This window comes from Doryrhamphus excisus, linkage group LG9 (genome assembly GCF_037039965.1).
Source record: "Doryrhamphus excisus strain RoL-2023G ecotype Guam linkage group LG9, RoL_Dexc_Guam_v1.1, whole genome shotgun sequence".
Lineage (NCBI taxonomy): Eukaryota > Metazoa > Chordata > Actinopteri > Syngnathiformes > Syngnathidae > Doryrhamphus > Doryrhamphus excisus.
Window position 1 is genome coordinate 4005193 of NC_136365.1, and position 16311 is coordinate 4021503.

At 39.8% G+C, this 16311-nt stretch overlaps 1 protein-coding gene across 1 annotated transcript in view; it reads left to right on the forward strand.

The window, feature by feature from the left end:
* The first annotated feature begins 2372 nt into the window (after window positions 1-2372).
* The window catches only part of rbm20 (RNA binding motif protein 20), a 38785-nt gene continuing 24846 nt past the window's right edge, over window positions 2373-16311 (forward strand). The window contains exons 1-2 of the mRNA XM_078793123.1: window positions 2373-2507; window positions 15761-15903. Coding sequence (XP_078649249.1) covers window positions 2373-2507; window positions 15761-15903 — 278 coding nt within the window. The remainder of the gene's footprint in view (window positions 2508-15760; window positions 15904-16311) is intronic.

The following is a 16311-nucleotide window of genomic DNA, read 5'->3' on the forward strand; positions in this document are numbered from 1 at the left end:
TAAATTACCGCCTGTCTGTGTCTTCGAGGTGTGTGATTACCAAACAAGTGTCACCTTTTCGCTCACAGACCTCAGCCTGCCAGACCGTTACGACATGTGAACAATATGACACTGTGCTGGAGTCAAGACTCCCAATGATTTATCAGTTACATTAATCCCCAACACCTACCCAGCCACTGTTGGCATTCCCAGAACCCCCAGCGCACCCCTCCATTGGCCAGCCTCTGTGCCGGAGTGTGTGTGTGTGTGTGTGTGTGTGTGTGTGTGTGAGCGTAAAGGTGATAATCAGTCATGGCCTGAGGGGCTTTCATGTCCCTGTTGATGCGCTGCACTGAACAGTTTCAGCCAGGGACTCCCCTTGCTGATCAACGCCCTGCTGCCGTCCCCAGAGAGCCCACCCCCCACCCCTTCCAGAAGCCCACTCACTCAAACTCCCGTGCCCACTGGAAGGCACTCTAGTCTCCTAGAAGTTTTTAAAGGAGTTTCAAATATAGGAAGTAGGAGCGGGAAAGGCAAAGTGGTCCATGCCTTTTTTTCCTGATGTCAGGAGTCATTTTCTCTTCCCACCTGGCAACAAGAGAACAACTGAGCAGCCAAGTGGTCGTGTTCTAGGTTTGAAGGTGTTAAAGCTGCAGGTGGTGCTAAGGAGTTTGTTTTGCCTGGCGCCTTGCAGCGTGCTGGGGATCGGGGAGCGGTTGCCCGAAAGGTTTCAGGAAGGCCGTTGAACAATGCTTGGGAAAGGACAAAGTGGTGGATACGAGACATCTGAAGAAGTCATGCAAAGGTATGACTAAATACATCATATCATTTTTAATATTAAGTATACATATTAAATTATGAAATATGTCAGACATTATATTCTAAAAATACATATTGTGTGTTCGCAAATCCTGGAAAAAATACAGTCCTGAATAGTTACAAATTAATATCAAGTGGATAAAAAATATGGAATGATATGTTTACTATGATGCAAATATGCAGAGCTCTACCACACAATACGTTTTTATGTATGTAATTGTCTAATTTTAAATGCAATTAACTACATTTTTTAATAAAACAAATTTAGGCGATTGATATATTCTGTTAAAGTTAATTATACTATGGAATAAGATGCTTTTATTACGGTTTGCTTGAATGTTTATCAAATTCCAGCAATAGAAGTCGTCTTTCTAAACGATTTATGTATCAGTACAAGCTATTTTAATGCTATTGGCTGTAAAAATATTGCGGCATCAGCTTAGTGCTGCAACAATTTACATCAGGGGTGGGGTAATCCTCTCACATTAGACAAACAACCATTCACACTCACATTCATACCTATGGATAATTTGGAGTCGCCAATTAACCTAGCATGTTTTTGGAATGTGGGAGGAAACCGGAGTACCCGGAGAAAACCCACGCATGCACGGGGAGAACATGCAAACTCCACACAGAGATGGCCAAGGGTGGAATTGAACCCTGGTCTCCTAGCTGTGAGGTCTGCGCACTAACCACTTGAGTTCAATATTAATAAATAAAATATTTTTATAATTAGAACATAGAAAACCTGTTTGACCTTCTAACAACATTTAATTAACATTATTAGAGCCCTGTAAACAAGAAATAACACCCCTATAGTTACCTTTATATTCATTCATTCATTCATTTTCTACCGCTTATCCTCACAAGGGTCGTGGGGGTGCTGGAGCCTATCCCAGCTGTCTTCGGGCGAGAGGCGGGGTACACCCTGGACTGGTCGCCAGCCAATCACAGGGCACATATAGACAAACAACCATTCACACTCACATTCATACCTATGGACAATTTGGAGTCGCCAATTAACCTAGCATGTTTTTGGAATGTGGGAGGAAACCGGAGTAAAACCCACGCATGCACGGGGAGAACATGCAAACTCCACACAGAGATGGCCGAGGGTGGAATTGAACCCTGGTCCTCCTACCTTTATATTCATATTACCTAATATAATAGATATGATAAGCAATAATAAGATATAATAACATCCAAAAACATGCTAGGTTAATTAGCGACTCCAAATTGTCCATAGGTATGAATGTGCCCGCCTCTCAACCGAAGACAGCTGGGATAGGCTCCAGCACCCCCACGACCCTCATGAGGATAAGTGATAGAAAACGAATGAATGATCGAATGTGGAACAATGAGATCTCTGACTTTATCCACGTCTTTTGGCATGTTGGTCAAGTGGACAAAACAAGCGTGCATGTGTGCCTATTCCAACATTTGAACTTATCCCCTCCCTCTTTAACCACTTTCCCGTTTTCACCTTTGCCCCTCCGTCCCACCTGCCAACTCTAAATCACTGTGGTAGCGTGTCACGGGGAAAGTTGCCTCTGACCTCATACTAGGCCTCACCGATGGTCTCACTGTGGCTAACTCCGTCCTTGCACACTCTTGATGTCTTTGCTCAGCCAGAACTTCTAAAAGGATTTCCCCCTGGTGTCATTGACTGTTGTTCTTCAGCACTAACCTACCACCATGCCACAGGACAGGTAAACCTTATCAGCTTGCATTTGGAATGAAAAAATGAAAGTTGCATTTTTAGGTATTTAATATGCTGTTTTTAAGTGTAGTAAAGCTGTAGCTGGACTTTATGATATCACATATTTCTGATACTTAATAGATTTGTTGATTATTCTTTATTGACTCTGTGAAAACAAAAGGCTTCATTGGTGGTTTGAATGATCGTCCATCCTTGGACTTTGTCAAAATCGTGTTCGCCATGCCGTGTTCTACCCAACCTACTCCTGTTAAGCGGTTGTTAACCTCATGGATTCAAGTGGTTGTCAGGACGATGATGTTGCGACTGATAAGTGACTCGACCTTACATCATGAACGCTCTTGGTTTGAATCAAAATGAAATCATTTACTTTACCGCATTCCAGAGTTGTTTCACGACAACTTAAATTAGATTAGATTAGATTAGATTCAACTTTATTGTTATTGCTCATGTCACTTGTACTTGTACAACAAAATGCAGTTAGCATCCAACCAGAAGTGCAATTTTATAAGTACCTTAGTAGTAAGTAAATGTAGAAAAAAATGGATAGATCTATGTAAAAAAAACTATAACAGGCTATGACTATAATACAGTGAGAATATGTACAGGGATATAAATGACTATAATATTGCTATTGTAGATTATACAGATTATAAACAGTATGCACATTATGGATGGGACAATATATAATAACAGTAATATGTACAGTATTGCAATGAAGTGACTAGAGCAGGGGTGGGCAAACTACGGCCCGGGGGCCACATCCGGCCCGCCAAGTGTTTGAATACGGCCCGCCCAATCTTTCCAAAGTATTTCATTTAAAGTCAACATACAACCTGGCATCATGGCCTGAGCCAACCTTTTGATGGTTTTATCAATTTCGTTTTTTGACATGGTCTGTTGTTTACAAAGTGCTCCTGAAAAAAGGGACACAAGCACATAATAATAATAATAATAATAATAATTATTATTATTATTATTATTATTAGATTATTATTAATTATTATTAGAACTATTATGATTATTATAATTATTATATTAATGCTAATTATTATATTAATTATATATAATATTATTGTTATATTTGCACATTTTACATAATAATAATATAATAATTATTATTTTAATTTTATTGTAATTATTATAATATTGTATTATTTTTAAAATATTTAAATATAAATATAAAATAATAAATAATAATAGCAGATTGCATTGATGATTTTACAGATACAATAATACCAGGTGGAAAATATATAGTCTGCCCCCCCCCCCCGTAAATTTTGTCATATCAATGCGGCCCGCGAGTCAAAAAGTTTGCCCACCCCTGAGTATGCTATTGCAGATTATATAAATTATAAACAGTATGATCTATGAATGCAACAAGATATTACAGTAATATGTACAATAGTGCAATATGTACAAGGGGACCTCTTATGTTTTTTTTTACCACTTTTCTGAACTATAAATGTTGTTACAATGTTATATTTTCATGTTAAACAATGCCAGAGTGTCCGATAATCAGGTTTGCATATTTGGACGTGAGGTCTGAAATTTTTGAATTTTTGATTTTTTTTTTTTTAACACCCACTACTGACGATCTGGACTTCCTTATATGGGGTGCAGATTGCCTGCACTCACTCGGATCCGAAGCAGGAAGTCCATGGAAGATCTAGACAGCTTTGTGTGCGGGTTATTGTGTGTAGCTGATCTATAGGATTTCCCAAAGCACAGAACATGAGCATCATAGGTCCCCTTTAATATTTATGACATGATGTGTTCAAGGTGTTCTTACTGAGGGGTTTTTCCTCAACCTTTGCTTCCAAAAATAATACATGTAGTGTGCGTCACCTCCTGGTGCATTGCAACCTTTATGCCCCATCCTCGCAAACTTAAGGATGTGTTCATTGCTATGTTGACACATGTCGCTGACTGAGGCTAATCTTGAAGTTAAACATGTGACACTTGCATGGCACTATGCAGGCTCAAGGTTCAAATGGCATGAACACAAATCAAGTCTGTAGTCATGGCAACATTTGGTCGGTTGTTTGCCGGTATGTCCTACTTTATCAAAGTCATTCCGAGCTCACGGAATCACCTCTGATATGAACTTGAATGCAGCGTGAATGAATGCGTGCGTATCGCCCTTCATGCTTAATAGACGGACTACGGTGGTGGCGAAGCGGCACATAAACCCCTCCTTCTGCTGTTAGCCCCGCACTGACAGCTGAGGTAGGGGACATTGAAGAACGTGTGCTCACCCAAATGGCATCGTGTTTAACACAATGTGACGGCAAGCTGACAGGAAATCCAATTTACTTTTCCTCACAGGTGCAATATATGACCGCATATTTCAATCTGCATCATTTATTTATTGATTTTATTATTTATTTATTATGCGGCACGGCGGTCGAGTGGTTAGCGCGCAGACCTCACATCTAGGAGACCAGGGTTCAATTCCGGTTGCATGTTCTCCCCGTGCATGCGTGGGTTTTCTCCGGGTACTCCGGTTTCCTCCCACATTCCAAAAACATGCTAGGTTAATTGGTGACTCCAAATTGTCCATAGGTATGAATGTGAGTGTGAATGGTTGTTTGTCTATATGTGCCCTGTGATTGGCTGGCGACCAGGGTACACCAGGGTGTACCCTGCCTCTTGCTTGAAGACAGCTGGGATAGGCTCCAGCAACCCCCGCGACCCTCGTGAGGAAAAGCGGTTAGAAAACTTATATTATTTATAGGGCGGCATGGCGGTCGAGTGGTTAGCGCGCAGACCTCACAGCTAGGAGACCAGGGTTCAATTCCACCCTCGGCCATCTCTGTGTGGAGTTTGCATGTTCTCGTGGGTTTTCTCCGGGTACTCCGGTTTCCTCCCACATTCCAACAAAACATGCTAGGTTAATTAGCGACTCCAAATTATCCATAGGTATGAATGTGAGTGTGAATGGTTGTTTGTCTATATGTGCCCTGTGATTGGCTGGCGACCAGTCCAGGGTGTACCCCGCCTCTCACCCGAAGACAGCTGGGATAGGCTCGAGCATCTTGTGAGGAAAAGTGGTAGAAAATGAATTTATTTATTATCAAATTTAAATTATTTGTACAATTTTCTCTTTATGCTGTACTGGCTGTACCACCATGCCACAGGAACACCCAATATCCTGCCCACCCACCACTCAGCTCCTCTTGGGAACACACATGATCCCAAGTCTTATTTATATCTAAAATATATTATGTATTCTTATTATGTCTGCTATATTGGGTAATATGCTTGTAAAGGTGGCCATAGGGGTGTTAGGTCATGTCTAAGAGGCTCTAATAATCTTAAAAACAGTATTTAGAAGTTAGTTTTCTATGCTCTTAACTATAAGTCTGGAGCCAATTAACTGTGATAAATGAGGGATTACTGTTTGTATTGTTTTAACTTAGCATAATTGTTTAAATAAACACACACATGGAGGCAATAAGTAACTTAAGTTTGGCTTTATTCAGCCGTCTTGAACTGATGGCATTTTCAAATGAAACTAAACCTAGCTCAGACTATTCTATCCATTGAATTTGCAGGGTGATAATCTACGGAACGATCCCTCCTTTATCTTGGAATTTCCGAGAGCATTAAAGGCTGACGGACACAAAATCAGAGGCAGCGACATACATTTAGTTATATATGAAGGCTTAACCCTAAAGAGGAAATCTCTCAGTGTTTATTGAATTAAAGTTTTGAATTCTGTCACTTCCAATACGTGGATGAGTGGGGATTTGGCTATGTTTAGCAGGACCCGACTCTCTGTCCAGAAAGTCATTGTCTGCTCCTAAATTAACACCAAAACAAGCTGAGAGGAGATGAGGGTGGATAATTACCAACATCTAATTATTTCTAATGGCGAGATAAACGATCCACAAATGAAACGTGACTCCTTCTAAATTGGTGTCATTAAGTTGCGGCATTCTCTGATGCCTGCTTTAGATCATGTTTGCCTTGCCTCAAAGCTTCTAAAAAGTCATCTGGTTTGGGCTTTTGAGAGATTACATGGTTAATTGGATGTCAAGCCTACTCATAACTTTGTTAAGCGTTAAGATGCCGGATAGACGTGGTGATACTTTGTGCTCAGAACTTAATAAAATCTTGGCTTTATATTGTAGCTTCCTCTTAAATCACACAGTATATACAATGGAACCTTGGTTAGTGTCATTCATTTGTCTGACTCTATCCAAAACAGATGCTAACAGAATCAGTTTTTCCCGTAGGAAATGTAAATCCAATTAATCTGTCGGGGGTGCTGGAGCCTATCGAAACTGTCTTTGGGCGAGAGGCGATGTACACCCTGGACTGGTGGCCAGCCAATCACAGGGCACATATAGACAAACAACCATTCACACTCAAAGTCATACCTATGGACAATTTGGAGTCGGCAATTAACCTAGCATGTTTTTGGAATGTTGGAGGAAACCGGAGTACCCGGAGAAAACCCACGCATGCACAGGGAGAACATGCAAACTCCACACAGAGATGGCCGAGGGTGGAATTGAACCCTGGTCTCCTCTCTGGGAACAGTTACGTGTAAAAGTAACTTTAAATGTTAATTTTCCTTGTCATTTATACATATTTAGAATTGTTTGATGCATGTTTGTAAAACTAAAATATTCTGAAAATGAACCACCACAAATTACGGAAAAACTGATATTATATTATGTTAATTAGAAGGTGTACATGAAGACTCTGGACAGTCTCCTCAATTCTTCTTGGTCGTTCACTTGTCCTGTCTCAGTGTTTATACATTTCTTATATTGTGCACAAATTTACGGATATCTTCCATATTTAATCCTGTAGTTTTGCTGACTCTGCATATTGCATGGTATATCTGCATATACCACGATAGACCCTATTTATTTCATGGACAACCTGTATCAACGCAGTTAATTTCTCTTTGTCTTGTTTGTACTTCTATTTGTGTTTTTTACGTGGAAGAAACATGTGGTCAAAGTGTCCGAGGTTGCCGGTGATAAAAGATTGGTATTCGACCCAGGTTTTATAGTTCACCCCGTGGTAAACTGTTTCCCGACCAATAATTTGGCAACAGCTGTACAAGACTGCCCAGGCTGTGCTTTGGGGGTCAAATAAAGGCGATGTTTTTGACCTTGACCTCAATGTCTGATGTAGGCTCATGTCATCATTTTGTTTTGATTAGTGTTTAACCATCATTGGTTTGTTGGTGTCAATGAGAGAGAGAGAGATTAGGGTAATCTACATTATGTTCTCATATAATTATAGGTTATCACATGGTTTGTCTGGTATCAGGCCAGGTATCATGCCCCCAAGTGGTCTCGGGCTGATAATGGCACGCGGGGGCATGATACTGGGCCTGATACCAGACAAACCATGTGATGATCTTATTATTATCATATACTATTTAATCATGAGCTTATTATCATGTACTATTTAATCAATCAATATTTAATTTCTAGAAAAAATGTTCAGTTTATTACATGTATTATATCTAAACAGTGTAAACACAATAATTGCAAAAATATTTCAACAATAATATTTTATCAACAGTCTTATCTTATCAATGTCTGACAATTAAAGTTCCATTAATCAAGTTTGGGTGACTGGAGAAGCACTAGGCACTAAGCACTTGTGCGCTGTTCTCTGATTGGTTGTTTCACGGGCACGATACCAGAGCAGCGCGCTCTGAGTGAACAGCTACGGGGGCTGATACTGGACATGGTTAAACTCTATATTTTATCAGTATCACTGCCCTGGGCTTTGACACAGTATCATTTCGACCTTTTCCAGTATCATTCATGGGCGGTTTCTTGGGTACAGGGCCAATTAATACTGTAGTATGTGATAAAGTATAGTATAGCAGGGGGGCTGACGTTTATGCAGTCAGTCCGGTAGCTTGCGATCGACGTAATGGGCACCCCTGCGGTATTACTACTAATACAGTAGTACTTGGACACAGAATCAGTCATTTTTGGACTATTATGATACAACACAGTTTTGGTGTTCATGCAAACATAAAGGCGTTGCAGACTGGACTTGATTGTTGTTTATACCCAGTAAAGCAACACATGTGGATTCTAAAACAGTTGTCCCCCACAAACATACAAACATGACTTTTTTTATGAGGTGGAATTATTCACACTTCTATTTGTCCTGGTGCACGTGTGTCAATCGGTGAAAGCCTGGTGTGTAGTGCTGGTAATGTAATGCATTGAGACACGTTAAAGAGTTCACTCTGGATCATGTTGCTCATGTTTGACTCTTTTCTTTGTTTTTCACCTGTCTAAAGTCAGAGCTGGGCGTTAAGCTCCCGTGTGGAATATTCTGAATAGAGGTTATGTGAGAAAGAGGGGGTACCAGGTGGGGAGTGAAAAACGATCAGGCTTGCCGCATTCCGAGTGCTTGTTGGGTAGCGGTAGGGATTACACTATGACCTTACTGCTCGGCAAGTGCCAGCATCCCCACAATGTAGACCAATGTTAATGAATACAAATGCCAGGTATCTGCTGTGTAGGTCATGTGACTGGCCTCTGTCATTACACGGAATAGGTGAATGGAACCGCTGACATTTTGCAGAGTTGTCGACAGCTGAGAACGATCACCTTGGTTCCATGCTCAGTGAGTTTATGTATATGTAACCGCTGGTTATGAAAAGTGTAGTTCGTGTGGCGCTTGAGCTACGTACATATGAGTTGGGTTCCGAGGCTGTGAGATTTTAGTGTCAGGTTGTCAAAGAGGTTAGCATTGTGGAAGATCTGGGTTTGTATCTTCATTTGGGCATCTATGTGTGGAATTTGCATGTAAATTGTCCATAGGTACGAATGTGAGTGTGAATGGTTGTTTGTCTATATGTGCCCTGTGATTGGCTGGCGACCAGTCCAGGGTGTACCCCGCCTCTCTCAGTCAGGTTCCAGCATACCCCTGCGACCCTAGTGAGAACAAGTGGCATTAAAAATTGATGCTAGGTGTTAGCATGCTAGCATTCCTAGCATGCTAACATTTGCATACTAGCATTTATAGCTATTTTCAGGGTTTGACATTATAGAAACACTTAGCACTATCATGCTAGGTCTTAGCATGCTAACATTTGCAATTCTAGCATGCTAACAATACCGTGGTAGCATTTCTATGTATTTGCATAGCTGGACACATACTGTATATATAAACATTTGGCATTATCATGCTATGCATTTGTATGTTAGCATTGCTAGCATGCTAACAATACCGTGTTAGCATTTTTATGTATTTGCATAGCTGGACACATACTGTATATATAAACATTTGGCATTATCATGCTATGCATTAGCATGTTAGCATTGCTAGCATGCTAACAATACCATAGTAGCATTTCTAGGTATTTGCATAGCTGGACACATACTGTATATATAAACATTTGGCATTATCATGCTATGCATTAGCATGTTAGCATTGCTAGCATGCTAACAATACCATAGTAGCATTTCTAGGTATTTGCATAGCTGGACACAAACTGTATATAAACATTTGGCATTATCATGCTATGCATTAGCATGTTAGCATTGCTAGCATGCTAACAATACCATAGTAGCATTTCTAGGTATTTGCATAGCTGGACACATACTGTATATAAACATTTGGCATTATCATGCTATGCATTAGCATGTTGGCATTGCTAGCATGCTAACAATACCATAGTAGCATTTCTAGGTATTTGCTTAGCTGGACACATACTGTATATAAACATTTGGCATTATGCTATGCATTAGCATGTAACCAACTGGCACCATCATGCTATGTATTAGCATGTTAGCATGTTAGCATTGCTAGCATGCGAATATTAGCATTGTAGCATTTTTAGCCATTTTCATCAGCAAATTAAATATGTTTTTCTGGGAGAGATTGGAGATTGTGTTTAAAAAAAGTTTTTTCCTGCTTGTTTTCACCTTTGATATTGGAGATTTTAAGGAGTGTTAATGCGTCATCTCCAAATGAGAACGTAGATCAGCAGGAGTTACAATTTTAGTATCTGAGCATTTCATTGAGTCATGAAAATGTGTGTCACGATTACCTTACATAATACTATAACTGTTACATAAAAATAGGTGCTGCATCACCATTGTGATGATTTCAAATGTTTCCAACTTGGATTCAGAAATGACAGCAATTAGAACTTTTCACAAGGCCAAAAGCCAGACCATCAAACATCCTGTCAATTAACGTTCCTCGGGACAGGATACAGGTGCAGGCTCCAGGTCTTCCATGTCAGATTGTTATCGGTACTGCTATCTCGAACACTTGGGAGGGGGTTGCTTAGTTGGAAAAGAAAGTGCTATCATGTTTGTTTGTGTGTCTGGATCTGCTCAGATAAGCACTTGCCATTAAGTTGTTGGTCTGGAGATGGACGGCAACAATCCTGCAGACTCCATGATTGCTGTATCAGTGTGCGCTGCTCACAGTTTATGCTTAGCTCATGAAGAAAAGATGAATACTATATAAATCATTCCTTTTATGTTTACAGTCAAACTGCAGTGCGAGAAAAAATTTACAGGACCTGAATTTGACCTGACCTGAATTTGACTTCATCATAATTAATCACATTTGTATGAAACCACTGATAAACTACAATCTGCATTTCTAAAAACATGCGGTCCGCGGGCCAAATGTGGCCCGCAGGACACTAGTTTGAGGCCCCCGCCTTGATATGAAAGTATCAAGTTTTCCCACATGGTATCATGTACCCAGAAAAAAATATTACGTTTGATTAATGTTCATGTTAAAGGTTAAATAACTGTTAATAGTTATCCTCCCTATCCGTGTGGAAGTGGTAAGTTTTTGGCTAAGGAAATAACTTGAAGGCTACCGTTTAGGTCGCTAGCTCTCTAGTTTGCGAGTTAGCATGTGTCTCAAGACCCTGCAGTTGCGCAATATGTTGTAAATAAAAAAAAGTATAAATGTGACTATAGTCGTGTTTTGTCATGTCTACAGGGCTCTAATAATGCTTTGTTCATTTTCATCTGAAAAAAAATAATTTGTCTACCCACCAACTATATGTGGTTTCTTAAGTTTTTATTATTTGCTGTTTTATTATTATTATTATATTTATTTATTTATTACTGATTGATTGATTTTCTTTATTCTTTATTTTTCATCTTATTTTGATAAGATATTAAGAACAGTGGAATGTTTTATCAGAGCTTTTATTGTAGAAAATCGGAACCAAAGTACTGAAAAAGTTTGTATATTTTTCTGTTTTTAATAAATGCGTTTTTTTTTTTGGAAAACCTGATGCGGCCCAGCCTTGCCCAGACCCTAGCTCCAGTGGCCCCCAGGTAAATTGAGTTGAGACCCCTGTTGTAGGCTATCCCCAAAATGTTGCATTTGATGATGCTGGGATAGAATGGTTGTGAGGTAAGAAGGACAACAAAAAGATGTTGTTGATGCCTCATCTTGTAGACCAATTTAGCTCTGATGTTGCTGACCACAGTGGGGTAGACTCCAGCTGGCTCCTCCTTAACGTATACAGCACCTGCCCATTCTTCTAATCTGCAGACATGATGCGTTTATGACTATTTATGCTGTCAAGACCAAGTGTGTCACAGGACAACACGCCTGCAGCCAGCAGGAGAGAGAGAAACGGACCGTGTGAGGCCAGCAGGCAGCAGGCAGCAGGCTATAAATAACAGTTTGAAAAATGGCTGCTCAGCCTCAGTTGTCACAGCCAACTCTGTCCTCCCCCACACCTCGCATTACTTCACCTCTCATTCTTAGCTTGAATTCACACTTTTTTGCTATTTTTCGATTCCAACTTACAAATACGTGAATTTTCATCATTTACGTAACCCCACCTTTTTATGCAATGTGTGTGTAAATAAATAAAATGACGGAAATTATGCTATTTAATGAAGAGTAGGATGCTTGGACACGCCCTCACAGAGCTCTCAGCACCCGGTTAGACGCTCGGCAGATCACTGCTCATTTAGGCTGCTTTTCTTAGACCCTTGTCACTGCTTTCAACATACAACTAACCACAGAACACCCGAAAGTGTTGATAACGTGTTAGAAAAGGAGGAATTTGTAACTAACATCAAAATGCATAGCTAGTGTGCCTTTGGATAATTACACAATTTCCACAAATCACCAAGCCACGCGTTTGGCATGGAGCCACTAGTGATGCTGTATTTAATTTCCTCAGCAAAGCCATCAGACAGGTGCCACTGTGAAGTCCTCAAGTGGGAACAGCGTCAGCAGACGTCTACGACTAATTGCAGTTATACAGCGAGGGCTTGTATTTGTTGGAATGCTCTTTAGGTTTCACAGTTGGAAGGCAGCTGTCAAGGCAGAAGGTTTCCTTTTGACTGGCATGTTTGTCAGTGACCCCCAGTAGCCATGTTACACCATCCTAATGACCAAAACAATATCACTGTCAGCAAGTGTGCGCATATCAGACGGGAACGTCCTTCTCCGGTGTAAGCATATTAGGGTGGAGTTGCACATGTCTAATCATTAATATGTTTTCATACACACATTATATCGGTAATGGTTTTATTTCATTTAAACATGCATCAGATTACAATTGAGTGCATCCCATAATCAGTTCACAGTTCCACATGTCCAAAAGGAGTAGGAAGAAGCAAAGCTTATTAAATCCTACCCCTCCATCTGGTACTTTTACAATCAATAACTGTTATTTGTTCACTTCCTGCTTTCCATAATACAGTTGAATTTTTTTTTTTTTTAATAATGCACCTCGTACCAAAGTATGAGGTGATATGACCATACAATGACATAATGGGTACCATAGTAACTGTCAATATATCCTTTTTTTAAAAAATTGATGTAATTATTGTTGTAGTTGCACATCGGATAGTTACCACAAATAGAACTCCGCCCCTATAAAAAAAAATTTCTATCTGCGATTAAATTAGATTAATTGAGTTAACTTAACAAAAAATGCAATTAATCACGATCAAACTTTTAATCGATTGACAGCCCTAGTATGTACATATTTTTTTCTCTTATGTCTCTCACATGACAACTCCTATAATTTCCAAAGTGTATGATACTACTTTGAACCTTGTGGTATATGTGAATTTTTGAGAAATTTTAAATACCATGAGTCTAACGACAAACTTGTCGATTCATTGGAAATTGCAGGAGGTCATTATATATAACAATATCACAGTCTTACAAAGAATACTATATTCATCGCACAGCAACTTAACTCTCAAAAGTTACACCTGACAAATCTACAAACGTGCACCAATGCAAGTTTAAAATTGAATGAAATAGTTTTTCCCATAATGCATTGTGTCTGAGCAACGTATACATTGGTGCCTGCGGCCACTGCAATGACGTCAGCCTCCCAATCTGACTTTTTTTTTCCTGGGGCCCAGAATTCCTGGCGGCACCCTTACCTATGACTTACATGCCAAATGTGGTGCAAGGGTAGCTGAGTCTATTTCATCTTGCAAACCTATATGTAACTTTCTCTTGACTGCATGATGGTGGACGTACAGTACTGCATGTTCACTTGGCAGGCTGCGGCTACAGTATGTCACACTTGGAGGAACAGCGTCAGACTGCTGGCGTCAAACCGACTTTTTACATGCTTGTTTGTCATCAGCCTGAGGCAGCTCAACAGGAGTCTATTTGTCTATTCCATGTATCATATATATAAAAAAATGGGGGGGGAGGGTAGGGTGTGTTGGTAATTAGCTAAAAACAAAAAAGTTTGAAAATGTTGCTGCTGACATGTCTGCATGTCTGCTAACGCCTGTCAAATAAGTTATGATGAAATATGGCGGCATCTAGTGAGTGTTTGAAGAACTGCATGCCACTTTTTTCATTTTGATCTGAGATGGGTTAAAATCACACTATTGTACTATTTGGCATATTTACTGTATGAGAATGCATATAAAATAGATAAATAGATAAAATAGATAAACAAATTGATAAAATAGATAAAAACATCTCATGTTATACAGGGCAGAAAATAATACCTACCTAATAGAACAACAGCGCATAATCTGGCCCTATGATTTTTTTTTTACACAATTGATGGTACATTAGTTTATTGAAATCATGTAAATTACACGGTATGTCGCCCAAGCTTTGCTTTCATTCTTTACTGATCCTATTATTATTGTTTTTGGTAAGCCTTGATTCAAGGATAAGCCAATGACACACCTTATTTTCTAATTCCGTTTATAATTAATTTTCCATAAATACAAATAAAAATGTATGTATGCATATAAAAAAATTAACAGAATCATCAGAGATTAACATTTCATTGTCCTGTCGGTCCCTACATGTCGCTGGCTTAGATAATGAACAAATGTACACTATTTTTGGACCTTTTAAGTGAAATTGGATCATTTCACGCAGCAGACCTGGTGAGAAGGCTTTGCGGCACGGTGGGCGAGTGGTTAGCGCGCAGACATCACAGCTAGGAGACCAGGGTTCAATTCCACCCTTGGCCATCCCTGTGTGGACTTTGCAGCTGGGATTGGCTCCAGCACCCCCCGCGACCCTCGTGAGGAAAAGCGGTAGAAAATGAATGAATGAATGAATTATTTATTCAAAATTATTTAAATTATTTGTACAAATAACTGTTTACGCTGTACATTGTTCATATTTGATGTCATGTCCAATTATTATTATTATTATTATTTATTATTATGCGAGCCAGGCAACGACATCTATCTATCTATCTATCTATCTATCTATCTATCTATCTATCTATCTATCCATCTATCCATCTATCCATCTAGCCATATATCCATATATCCATATATCCATATATCCATATATCCATATATCCATATAATATGCCGTAGTACAGCAGTTGTGTATCACTGTTGTACAGTGTATTGTCTATTGTTGTGTGTGTATTTTAATCAACACATCTTTCCAGTAGGTTTAATAGAAAGAACAACAAGGCAGTGTAAATATGTCTGTATTACTCTGTATTCATTACAAATGACCTCATAGATTGGAGTGTACCGGCAGCTCATACTGTAGATGGCATAGAATGACCCCCGGGCCTCCTCTGAAAATACTTTTGTCACAATGTGGCGGTCAAGCCCCATGTTCTGCACACACACACACACACACACACACACACACACACACACTGACCACTTGTGACTTTTCATCACATGGGTCCTCTTTGCCTGTCTGGTGGTTAATAACAGAGGCTCGCAGCGTCACCTCGCATGGGGTGAAGAGCACGGTCTGTGATGGTGGACTAGTGGACTAGTGGACTAGTGGACTAGTGTACATGTGCTGGCGTCTTATCGCAGGGGCGAGTCATGCGTCAGCTTGCGAGCAGAGGTCGACTCTGGGCAGAAAAGCAGTTTGCCGTCTCCTGTCACTGCTTTCATTTGGACCTTTGCTGCACCTCTCGGAAGGTTTGTGTGCTTATTCCCATTCTTATTCCAGTTTTCCTTTCATTCATTTTAATGTGGATTTAAAATGCTGTCTCCTGTGAAGGTATTGGAACTGAGTATAGCAAGAGGCAAGACGTGCAGCTGTCTGAAATGTGTGGGGATATTTGAGGGGGGGTTTTGTAGCACGGAATCACTCCACAGCTTCTCTTTTGTTTAGACTGGAATTATTCATCAAATTGGTTGCTTCCTGCAGTGAGGATGTGCGGACTGATGTGGTGATTATCTAGCTGGCTTTATGGTGATTAACTTTCTGCAAAGTAAAAGTTAACTCACACACATTAATTCACCTTTTTTATGATTTATTTTTAAATAGTGGTGATTGGTCTAAATGCTCGACGTATTAAAATCATTTTACCACATGGATGACAC